Source organism: Protopterus annectens, chromosome 6.part1, assembly GCF_019279795.1.
Source record: "Protopterus annectens isolate FY-2018-M chromosome 6.part1, PAN1.0, whole genome shotgun sequence".
NCBI classification, from domain to species: domain Eukaryota; kingdom Metazoa; phylum Chordata; order Ceratodontiformes; family Protopteridae; genus Protopterus; species Protopterus annectens.
This window is the reverse complement of record NC_056738.1, coordinates 301,927,707-301,940,663: the sequence shown is the minus strand read 5'-3', so window position 1 is coordinate 301,940,663 and position 12,957 is coordinate 301,927,707. Positions and strand designations below refer to the sequence as shown.

The 12,957-nt window shown below is 36.4% G+C and overlaps 1 protein-coding gene across 1 annotated transcript in view; it reads left to right on the top strand.

Annotated features, from left to right (window-relative positions):
• The window catches only part of ABCA12 (ATP binding cassette subfamily A member 12), a 793,480-nt gene that overhangs the window by 378,632 nt on the left and 401,891 nt on the right, over positions 1 to 12,957 (top strand). Inside the window, exon 36 of the mRNA XM_044075367.1 lies at positions 3,161 to 3,310. Coding sequence (XP_043931302.1) covers positions 3,161 to 3,310 — 150 coding nt within the window. The remainder of the gene's footprint in view (positions 1 to 3,160; positions 3,311 to 12,957) is intronic.

Genomic DNA, 12,957 nt, shown 5'->3' with positions numbered 1-12,957 from the left:
CCACCTCTCTCTTTGCCAAGCACCTCATCTCCTTATACTCTTGTCTACTTTCTTCATCTCTCTGACAATCCCACTTCTTCTTCGCCAACCTCTTTCTCTGTATACTCTCCTGTACTTCTTCATTCCACCACCAATTTACATAATACTAAATTGCAATATTGCACATTAAAAGGAGCATTTAGCATGATGCAAGATAATTTCATTTTTAAGCTAAAACAGTACTTGTACAATCTGCTGATTCCTAAAAAAGAAATTTCAAAGTATGAGAGAATTTGAAAACTACATAGTACTAAGTTGCAGTGTATTGTACATATGAAGGAGAAGTTAGTAAGATGCAGGATAAATTCCTTATGAGCAAAAACAGTTCTAATACAATCTGATGATTCCTACTGCTGTTGCTAGGAGTTATAGAAACTATAGGAAAGCTGTGTAGGATGACAGCAAGAACATTTCCACTGTGAAGTTAGATTTGAGTGAAGTAATGTTTTGAAGGCTGAGAGATTGTTAGTAGTACAGATGGAAGGTGGGAGGGGAATTCCAGTGGCATGCCAGAGAGAAGGATAGAAGATGTTTGCCTGGTGGACAGGCTGGTTTATGCAATTCTATTAGGTTTTGGAAGTTAGATCTTAGATATCTGTTAGGCTGATGCATTTGGAAGGTAGAGGCAAGTGAGGGGCCGAGAGAGGGGTTAAAAATATTTTAGTGTGCTTGGGTAAGTTGGTTATAGGTGAGATAATTAGGTAGCTCAAGCCAGTTCAGTTGGTGTAGGGAAATACAGTGATGGGTAGAGGATCTCTGGCCAGTTGCAAATTTTGAAATTTTGTAGTAGCAGGAGGAGAGTTTTGACTTAAGGGAAGATTGTAGACTAGTAAGGATCGAGGCACCATATAGGAGGGAAGAGAGGTAGTAGCGAGAGCGAGCCTAGTGGAAGGGGAGATGTAGCGGTTGTGGTGATAAAGTAAGCCAAGTTTCTTATGTGTTTTTTTATATTTACTTGTATAAGGCTATCAAACTTTAGCTGATCATCAATGAGAACTTCTAATAGTTTTGTAGTGGGGACTATTTTGAGAGGTATTATAATTTTGGCTATCAATAGAGAATGAACTTTTGTCGATGATGGTGGTTTTAGAAGGAGTAAATATCATTAGTCTAGTCTTGGTTGCACTGAGTGCCAGATGGTTGTCTTGCATCCATTGTTCAGTAGAAGAGAAATCGTCCTGGGTTAATTTTGCCAGAGAGGAAGAAGAGGAAGCAGAGCAGATTATTGTTGAGTCGTCAGTGTATTGGATGAAGTCAGTGTTAGGGATGGCATGGCGAAAGCCATTTATGAAGATACTGAAAAGAAGGGGGCCTAGAACTGAACCTTGGGCTACACCTGTGGGGTATTTATAAAGGGCGAAATAGCTTTTTTCCACTTTACTGCTTGTTGCCTGCTAGATAGGTAACTGGTGGAATAGATTTAGTTTAGAGAGTATAGTGAGGAGAGGTTATGGGATATGGTGTCGAAGGCCTTGGAAAGGTCTAAGAGGAGGGCGGACACTATATGGCCAGTGTTGTGAGCCTTGTTAACAGTTTCTAAGAAGGAGAGAAGGGTGGTGGTGGTGCTGTGGCCAGGTCAGAATCCATGCTCTGTGGGAGTGAGAAGGTTATTACTTAACAGGTAGGTTATAAGTTGTAGGTGGACGCATTTCTCGAGAAGATGTAGAAGACGTGTTTTCAATCTGCTGTCCAGCACTAAGCTCATTGGAAATACTGTCTTGAAGATTATGCTAACAATGTACTGTTCAAATTCTGTTTATTTGTGTTAAATACCTGTTTTGCAGTTAAATACTGCCAACCATTTAGTTTCATCATCCTGACTGAGTCCTTTAGTTCACAAAGTGAGAACCTTTCACAATGCAAACATTATCCAAGCTGCCAGAATGGAGTTTCCTGTAGGGCATAGCTTTTCTCACACATCCTTGACTATTGCACAGGGGATGAGCGTGGAGTATGTGCCATGTGGAGATGTTACTCATTTACATGGGAGGCATCACCCTAGCCACATACAATATTCACCCCTCTTTCAGATCTCTCTCAGGTCTAAATGAAAACGGTACCTTTCATAATCCTACAAGATAAATATATACTTTACATTTCATCAAAATAGCAATTAGTCCAGTGTGCTTAAGAAATACATCTTATATTTGCAAGACAAATCATTTATTTTGAAATGTCAGGATCTGGTTTGAGGACAGAGTATAAACACTCAGCATTTAGCACTGACAGTGATTGTTAATATGTATGTGTGATCCAAAGTCCCTGTTGAGCTTTTTGACAGTATTAGTTTTCATTTGTGAGGCATAAATTAGAGGGATAACAACTGAGCTGCATTAAGCTCAAAACAGTACAAGACTTATTTAAGATTTAACAAAAATTCTGTTTTGCTGTTGCGGTTTTGTTTCTGTTTTTTTTTTTCATATCATCATCTATTTTCTGCTTTTCACAAAATTTTTTGCCATGACAGGCTGCACAAACATTGTTAAATGAGAAAATATCAGACATCTAATCATTCATGACACAATACACTGAAAATATACCACTCTACCAAGTGACAAAATAATTTTTTATAAGAGGTTTATTAAAAACTCTTAATGCACAGCACTGTCTCATATAATCTATAGAGTGTCAAAATATTTTATTATGTTGCACATCTCTTATTAGAAATCCTCAATATTTGCAGAATATCTATACACAGTTTGTAAACGTTGGTTTCAAAAGCATTGCTTACACTGTAAAGGCACATTTCCATCTTAGAGGTTTCTAACAAAGGTATCAACTGATAACATTTTCAGAAAATGACATAAAGTGTATATAATACCAAAGAAATGGTCTAGCAAATTAACTTTACAACACATGGTTCTAGATTTCTTTTGAAAGAGTGTTTGGTTCCATGCTTAGACTTTTGTTACTTACTTAGTTTTGTATTTACCTAAAAAGCAAATAATTGCAGCTAGACTGGTAGAATCTACAGGAAAAAGATGTAAATAGTGTGTTTATTAAAAAAAATAGTAGCAATGACTGTAAAAACATAATTTTATTCAGTCATTTATCGTTAAAATTTTTCGATGCTTAACATCTCTGCACAAACATATTCTGATAACCTACTTTTTTTTTCTAGTATCTTCTCCCAGATTCTATACAATCTGAAGTAGACACACTTTTACATTTTCTGCAAATGTTAAATGATCGCCTGGATGATTACAACAGTAAACTTCAACTTGGGATAACATATATAGATTACGTAAATAGCCTGTTCGGTAAACAGAAGGTAAGTTATCAAGTTACAGTATTTTTTCTGTTACAAGGGTGAGGTGAGAAAAACAGAAAACACAATGTTTTTTTTTTAGTATGCACAGTATAATTAATGAGAATAAGAGGTATTTTGATAAAATAATGAAATATATTGTTATCACCACACAGCAATACACTGAACCACCTTTGCAAAGAGTGACTAATCTTATCCTTTTTTATGGTTCTTCCAAATCATTTTTTTTTAGCTTCACTTCTTCTTGGATAATGAATTGTACAATCCATTTCTTGGCATCAAAATTTATCATGAGCTAATTTAGAAAACCAAGGAACACTTATCACTGGAATTATTGTGTAACATATAAGTTATATTTTTTTTACTCTGGATTTACTTAAAATAGTGCTATAAGGTAGGTTTACGGTATAATTATCAAAAAGTATGCTCACAGTGCAATTACCAAAAGTCTCTTTCAGGAGATGAATGTACAGTATTATCAACCTCATTTACAATAGTAACAGATGTGAGTAAGGGATAGAATATCAGCATTTGATTATATACGAAAACAGCAAAACCCCCAAATAAACATAGCTGCATCAGTTTTAAAAACCTATTACAAATAAAACCAACCTAACAAAAGAATGAACACAAAAACTCCAGAATTAAATAAAAAAAATCATTGCACACCCCTTAAAAATGAAACGGAACAATGTTTCTTTTTCATAGTGGGAGCAAATCCCCACACACTCCCAAGCTTAAATATACTGATTTCACAGCCATACTACTTTGGGGAAGGGAGTAATGTCTCATAAAATGGGAATCATTGCCACCATAAGCTAAAAATGCAGCGACAAGACAAATACAAAACACTGCAAATTCAAACCTGCCAAGCACACAAAATCCACCCACAACCATAAAATAAATGTTAAAATGCTGGAAAAAGCACAAGCACACAAAACCCACCAACAACCACCATAAAATAAATGTTAAAAATCTAGAAAAGGCACAAGCACACAAAACCCACCCACAACCTTAAAATAAATGTTAAAACTCTAGAAAAAACACAAGCACACAAAACCCACCCACAACCATAAAATAAATGTTAAAACTCTAGAAGAAGCAGAAGCACACAAAAACCACCCACAACCATAAAATACATGTTAAAACTCTAGAAAAAGCACAGGCACAACCATAACATAAATGTTAAAACTCTACAAAGTGCACAACAAACTAAACAAAATCCTTTCAACATTATTGCCAATAGCACAAACTGATCTTGAAATTAAAAGCATTCGCTCATTTCTGAGTGCTGTTAAGCTATTTTACGATATGTGCGTTCACACAAATGCACTACAACACAACAGCTGGCTATGTTCTGTGCACCTTGTGAGCATGAGAACTATAGAAAACTACAACAAGAAGAAATATAGAGCCACTAGTACATATGTTATGATGCATGGTAGTATTTCCTGAAGAGAAGTGATAAATTTTGATGGGAATATAAACCAGAAGGGAGTCAATACAACAATGATGAAAAGCACCTTTAGTACTGTGTTAATTTTAATAAAACCTAGACAATGCATTTCTTTATGCTGGTCTTACAATAAATGGCCAGATATGATATCCGGGGTAGTGAAATTCCATTCCCTTGGTTCAGTGCATCTAGCTAAAGGCCAACACAAAGGTAATGCTGCTGTAGTTATCATTTACAAGCACTGTTTGCAGTGTTTCCTCCTTCTGATCCAGCTTCTACAGGCTAAATAAATATCTGTCTTTGTCTACTGTGCATAAAAATCAAAAATAATGAACCTAATTCATATTATACCAAGCTCCGCAAAGGATGCTGTTGAAGACTTACTGCAGTGGTTTACATCCAGCATTAAAGCTGGAATAATAAAATCACCTGCATGCCTCTCTACTAGTCTCTGCAGGCAATTGATAAAACTCTTTGCTTAGTCTGTTTCTATTTTCTGTTCTAGTGAGTTTTTAATAGAAGCATTATGCTACTATTGGGATAACTCAGTGTCACTTTGTTTGGTCTACACCATGTCTGATATAAAATTAGAAATTCAGAATTGATTTAACTCCATGAAGTCCTGATTGTGCATGTTATGCCTGTACCTAAATGTTCTCAAAACAAAATGTATGCTGTTTGGGCAAATACTGGTCACCTCTTCTGCTCCTGACTTGCTTCTTTCTTCCACAGTTTACTCACCCACTGAAGATGTGAAATCTCTAAAGCTTTTTAGTGTCATTTTGAACAACAAAGTTTATTTATTTACTTTATTTCAGTTGGCTGATTGAGATTGGTTCAGCTGTGCTAATATAGGAATGAAAACACAAAAAAGCTCCACAAACAAAGTTATACATAAATTAAAAATAAATGGTAAAATCTAAATAGATGACTGAGAAAAAAGCTGTTTTATAATGTACATAAATAAGCATTATGAAACAATAATTCAAGTATACCACTGTATATATCAATACATGTATAGACTTGGTGGGGGCGGGGGGGTGCAGAGCGTGGAATGTATACCATCAAAGTAAAGTTATGAAGATAAAGAGATGTTAGGAGAACATAGTAATAAGTAAAGATTAACAAATAAGGTAATGATAGGCAAAGGGAGTAAAGGGTTAATGATATACAAATGTGAAATGGCATTTATTGTATAAGAAGAATCTGGGAAATGGAAAAGAAAGTACAGAAATCATAGCAACAAGGTAAGTTATGAAGGTAAAGAAAAGCTAAGAGAAAGTACTTAAAGATGAAGAGCATAGTAAGGGTAGGATAAAAAAGGACAGACTTTGGAAGAGGGAACATGAATCTATAGAAAATAAGTATTATTTTTTTGTATACCTATGTGTATTTTATAGAGTTGTTTTATGTCATACTGTGACATGTGATGCATGAGCTACTCAGCATACATTGTCCAAAGCATTGTGTTATACACATAGAGCACCAGGTTTTAATTAAATGCTCTTTTCATTTTGCTATGAAGTTTTTTTTTTTTTTACTTTATTCTGTTTGAAATTCTGTTGGAACAGTATCCCAGTGTTTGCAGCAGTTACTGAGTAAGGTGAATATCCTGAAGTGGTTAGTTTAATTTGTAGTAACGATTTGGGTATGGTGCAGTAATCATTATCCTCTTGCTGTATTGCAACTTTGCTCTGGAGTAGTTAGGGCATCTGTTGAGTATAAACAGGATAGTATTAATTACTTTAAATAGGAGGAGTATTAGAGTGTTTCAGGGTCTAAGCTAGCCATTCTTCTGTATGCATAGTAATGGTATAAGGAAGGTCTGCAGCAAATCCATTAATGTTATTAAAACGTCATTCTAGTTTATTTAGTTAATTGTTTGAGCATATAGTAAGGACAGAAGTAAAACTGTTTGTGTATTTTTTGCTAGGGTTTGCCTTGAGAAGTATGGTTTTGATTTAAAAATGAATATGAACTGCACTACTGCCACAAGCTATAAAAGACAACTCTCAAAAATTGTACAATGTAGTGAAATAAATAGAGAACTTTATTGAGATTAAAAACAGATTATGAACTTTAACAAATGTAGAGCTTCTACTGCATTATGGGTGTTTTTAAAAACACCTGTTTTAATTAAGTTCTTTGGAATGATGGGTTATTACCTACCTATCTGACAACTAAAGCAAAAACACTTTTTCTATCAGAATGTCACATTTATAATTAACTTACTAAGTCTTTTATTTGTAGTATAATCTATTGAATTGTTAATTATTGTTTATCTTACTGGGCAAGTGTTCTTTAAACCTAGGAAATGTTTTAGTCATGTGATTACTAAATGGGTAAAACCTGTGATATCTTGTAAAATCCGTTCTAATGAAGTCCTGATTTTTTTAGATGAAAGCTCATAACCTAAATAAAGTTCTTTATTTATTTCACTACATTATGGAATTCTTGAGAGTTGGTTCATGTGGCTTGGAGCACTGGTGCATTTCATTTTGGTTCTTGGTTTCTTGACACTGGAAGATCCTTTGTGTTTGCATATGGTTTTGATTTATATAGCATCCTATTTTTGATTAGCTTTGCTTAAGGGTTATTTAGTACACATATCAAACATTATATTGTTGTCTTTGGTGGCTCCAGTTTAGTTTTATTTAGTGGCTCAAAGTAAATGTTTCTAACAGTTGCTATGGTGAAGGCATACCATTTTGTTTAAAGGAATTGTCAGGCTTAAAATAATTACTATTTTTCATATGTAAAAGAAGTTGGATGTAGCCAGAGTTTAAGAGTGCTGAAAGATTGCTATTTGACAGCCTGATGATTTTTCTAGGGTGGTAGCATTGCAAATGAGGGGAGAATCATCAGCATACTGAACAAGATTAGGATGTACAATTATTTCATTCTTATTATTGATAAAACTATTGAAAAGTGGAAGACATAGACTGAATCCTTAAAGAACCCCAACTGTAACTGTTTTTTAGGTATTGAAAATGTTTTGTTATTTTACAGTTAGTATTCTTTGGCTAAGGTGGGCGGCCACGGTGGTGCAGTGGTTAGCATTGCCGCCTCACAGCAAGAGGTTCTCCGGTTCGATTCCCAGCTGGGGTGCCTTCTGTGCGGAGTCTGCATGTCCTCCCTGTGGTTGTGTGGGTTTCCTCCGGGTGCTCCGGTTTCCTCCCACATCCCAAAGACATGCCTCAGGTGGATTGGACACTCTAAATTGGCCCTAGGTGTGTGTGTGTGTGTGAGTGTGCCTTCTGTGGAAGGTTGGGCGCTGGGCTGGCAACTCGACACCGTAAAACTCCACTGCCAATCAATGTGCGGACAAGGTGATCCACTGTGGTGACCCCTAACTGGGAAAAGCTGAAAGAAGAAGAAGAAGTATTCTTTGGCTAAGGTAACTTTTAGATCACTCATCTGCCTCCTTTACCATGTCTAGGTTTTATGATGTAGTGAATACGAGTTGATGGCAGACTCTTTCAAATGTTGTTTGAAAGAAGCTGGAAGAAGGAATGAACAAAATGACCTTCATTTTGATATTTATTGACATCATATGGGAAATAAAGTAAAGCAGATTTGGTGCCATAGTCAAATCAGAAGCCATAGTGAGTGGTAGAAAACAAGACATTTTTGTCAGATGACTAAAAAGTTTCTAATGTATACATTTTTCAATAATTTTTGAAAGTTTGGAACGAATATCTATTGCCCTGCAGCTAGATAAGTCTGCAAATATTCAACCTTTGTGAAGAGGTATTATGTACTACTCTTTCCACTGATTGGTGTGCATAGTCTTTGGTGGACCAATAAAAAGGAATTGATTCTGGGTAGGCAAGTGTGTTAGCAGCTCGTCAAAAAATACAGCAGACATTGCATCAAGAGCTAGAGATCTAGACTTTAGCTTCACAAGTAATTCTTTTGATTGGTGTAACAACTGCTGATTAAAAATAGAAAGTTCCGTAGGTTAATTCCCTGTCATTATTGCATGGAAAAGTGCATTGCTGTACTAACAAAGTAGTAAGAGTTTGTATGAAATGACAGTTAAGTGTACATACAAGCATCTTAGAGTCATCTGGAAAAGAAGCTTGAAAATGTGTGTTAGATTTAGTTGGTTTATTAAGAGAAAAAATTATTTCAGGTTGTTTTCCTGAGCTGTGCCTAGATTAATATATTAATGCCCTTCTGTTTTGTGTCATCATTTTACAAGGTTTCAAGGCATTCTATAGTTTTTTTAGATATTGAGTAATTGTGTCAGGTCTCCATGTTTTCTGCTCATTGTCTGCAAGGGTCATTATTTATTTTGTGTTTAGGGTCACCAAATAAGTTAGTCTATTTTGTTTTTGCACTAAAGTGCCAATGACTGTAGAATATTTATGAATGTTTAGTGGAATGTATTTAAGATTTCAGCTTAATTTAAATGCTTAGAACTATTTTTTAATGGAACTCACACTATAGTGACATTTAATGTAAATTTGTTTGATTCCAAATGGCAAATGCATAATGGTGGTCACTTACTGAGACATGTAAGATATCTATTTTTATACTGCATTTTATTCACCTTTTTAACAAAAAGAGAAGAAGAAAAAACAACATACAAGAACAAATCTCCACAAACTTGGCAAACATCAATATGAAACAAATAAAGAAGTTATCTAAACAATAAAACATTAAATGAAATTAACCATCTTAAACTATATACAGTTAATTCGTCCTACACACATACTAAAATATGAATCTGTCCAAATAAAAAAAGGGGAGCAAACCGCACACAGCGGAAACATTTTTATTAAACAGTGTAAGCAGTTAAAATATGATAAAATAGGATAAGTGCTTTTGGCTGGGGCTTCTTCAGATCCATAATTCATTCTTGATCACTGGAGATTTATTAAGGGAGGTGTGACCAATCAGAATCATCTCTTTAGTCGACACCTTCTTAGCACCATCTTTAAAGGTAGTATATCATTTAGGCCAGGTTTATGATCAGCCCTTAGATGGGCCATCTATCTTGATTCCTGCAATTCAGTAAAATCTTTGAGATTACCCAGCCTCGGGTTCTCATAAATTATTTCAAAAACCAAAAAATAAAAAAATGTGAGCCACATATTGAATTATATGGTTTGATAACACATTGCTGTTAACAGGCTGTTCCCCCTCTCTTCGACCAGCTTCCAGCAATCTAATTACCAGAATGGCACTAGGTCAAATATCATTCGGTGTACACAATCCTCCCTAACCAATCTGGATCAAAGTCATTACCTCCTAACCCTATACATAACTAACAAAAACAGCCAATTACCTAACAGCTGAGGCAACCATCGACCCCTCTCCTATGCTAAGGTAGCAAACCATAACCTCATCCTTTCATAACTACTGCCCATGAACTAATTAAACCATACTACCCGACCAATGAAAGCCTTGCAATGATACCAAGAGCATTACCAGTCAATGAATCCCCTACTAAGCCCACTGCTACAGAAGCCATACCGAGGCAATCGCAACCACCATGCCACATTGCAACCCCATTTTATCGCCCAATTAAATTTTTTATGTATGTATGTGTGTGTCCAATATAATACCCTTGTTAAGTATCTTTAAATTCCATTTAATAAAATGCTGTCATCCCACCAACTACCCATTATAAACAATAAGATACTTAAACCACCATCATGTCCGGTAGCAGTATGACCCAAAAACACCTCCAGCAATAGACCAAGCTAGGCAAAGCTAACCAACACAATATACCAAAAATTATAGAATGCTCAATGCTACCCTGTCACACAAGGTCTGTGCCATGCTATTACCATCCAGAATATAGTGAATCAACCCAACCCAGCCTCACCTGAAACTGCAGTAACTCAACACTAAATCCTCCCATCAACCACCCCCATCTAGCTTGCAAGCCTAACTTATGCCATGCAATCCACTAATCCCCTACCCCTGATGTCTGCAACAACATCTGACCCATTCCAAAGAAGACCCTCACTACCCAAAATAGTATAAAATTCAACCCTGGTGCTCCCCATCTGAGATCAAACCAAAACAAGGCAATACCTTGTAACTAAACGGAAGAAAAACACAACAAAGCAACAACTCCATATTCAGCTGCACTGCTGGCAACCCGTGACCTCCTTTCATACCGCTCCATCAGCCAAAACTCTCCTCAGCTTCTTGTCTCGTCTGTCAAGTCCACATTTCTTCCATCCCCCAAGTAATACCAACTCTGCATGTCCCCATCTGCACTCATAGTGATCTGTAAAAGAAAAGACTGTAAATACTCCACACACGCATAATCCAAATTCTTACTGACCATTATACATCACAAAGGGCATTTCTCATTCATCAACAGCATAAAATGCAAACACTGTCAAATACAAAAGAACCCTAGAAATTAAAGTGTCCTACCAAAGAACCCCATAAAGTTACCTCCCAAATCCCATAGTAACATTACAACAAACACCCCTGTAAAATAAAACAAGGTCACATTCTATAGATAAAATTAACACTCTTCTACCAATGCAGGTGGTCTCAACAAAATTAATGATTAGCAAAGAAAATTAAAACCATCCCCAATCCTGCTATACCGCCATTTACAAAAAACAGAGATACAAATTTCCCTTACAGCTCCACCTATGTGCCCTTAGGACAAGGACAACATTCACCCTTGTACGTCTTAACAAGAGCAACATGCACTGCACTCTGGATTGTGAAATCTCACTTTCCTGAACATGACTAGATTATGAAAACCATAAAACCATTAGTCTGGAAACAACCCCAAGTACAGAATAACTTAAACTTATCAACATGCTGTTTACCACACCTCAACCCAGCCTCCCCCTGCATCAAACCCTATCTTCCAAATAAAATTATGCAATAACCATAACTGAAACATTGATAAATAACTGACTTAAAGTCCCTAAGCCTAGTAACTTCCCATGCCTATGATGGCTGTGCGTCCATCTCACCTGTGAGAACCCCCAGACCCCTCATAAAATTCCCCAATGCTGCATACCCAGCCCCAGGATACACCCTCTTCTCTTTTCAACACATTACCCAAACCACACCAAATACAACATACATACCCTAAAGAACCGCGAGTGAAGGTTTCCCTGTGGCCTCCTTGTACACCACTCCAACCACCAAAACATCCAGCCCATCGGACTCAGTTACATCTAACAACTTCCAGCAGGCCTGCGACTGTTACTTACTTCATGCTCCCCTACTTGAGCACCTTTGTGCACCAGTCTATCAATGGAGACAGCCGCCAGTAACTGTTCTTCCACCGCTGATCCACTATCTTCAGGTCACCGACTGATGACCAAACTGCTCTTCCCTACCTGCAAAGAAAACAAATTAAACACATTACTGTCATGAAATTGCAAAATTTCTAGGTATCCATCTCAACCACCCAGTTAAGGAGCTACCAGTCAGATACTCAACCCCAAAATAACAAGAAGATTCACAGCTCCAAGCACATTCGATCAGACAAACTGTAGCACAAATGCCCTTCAAATCCCTCACATCCTACAATAGGCTTAGGCACAATCCAAATTAAAGCTGGGAATCAAACCCCCTACCCTGTGTGTACAAAGCAAACCAAATACTATGCCCACCCCTTACCACCTGCATTAACTATCTGTCCAATCTGGGAACTCTTAGATATTATGGTTTTCCTTAATAACCTAAATGTTTACATCCATGGATACCCTTGGTATAATTCCATTGTACTCTTTCCCATTTAATCATGCTGGTTTTGTTATAGGGTTTCCATATTGTTATTCCGTACTCAAGTTTGGGTCTAATGTAACTAACAAACAATGATGTCATTATTTTCATTACCTAACTTTATACATCTTTTATACCGCCTATAGTTCTATAACTATCATTAACCAATTAGTTGATATGATTAGAAAAACTTGTAGCTGAATCTACCCATATACCCAGGTCCTTAAATGAGTCTACAGTTTCAATTACTGTGTGCAGTTTTAAATACTCATCTTTCAATTTATGACTACCAAACCTCATAGGCTTAGTTTTGATGTATTTATCAGCTTATTATTCCCCTGTGTCCAGACCCTAAAGCAAGAAACCAGATGAAGCCATCAATAAAGGGGGTACGAAGACCCCCAAAATGGAGACACTTCAGTATTGCTGTTATGTAGAAGGAGTAATGCATGATTGTTGTTAATATATGAAGCAC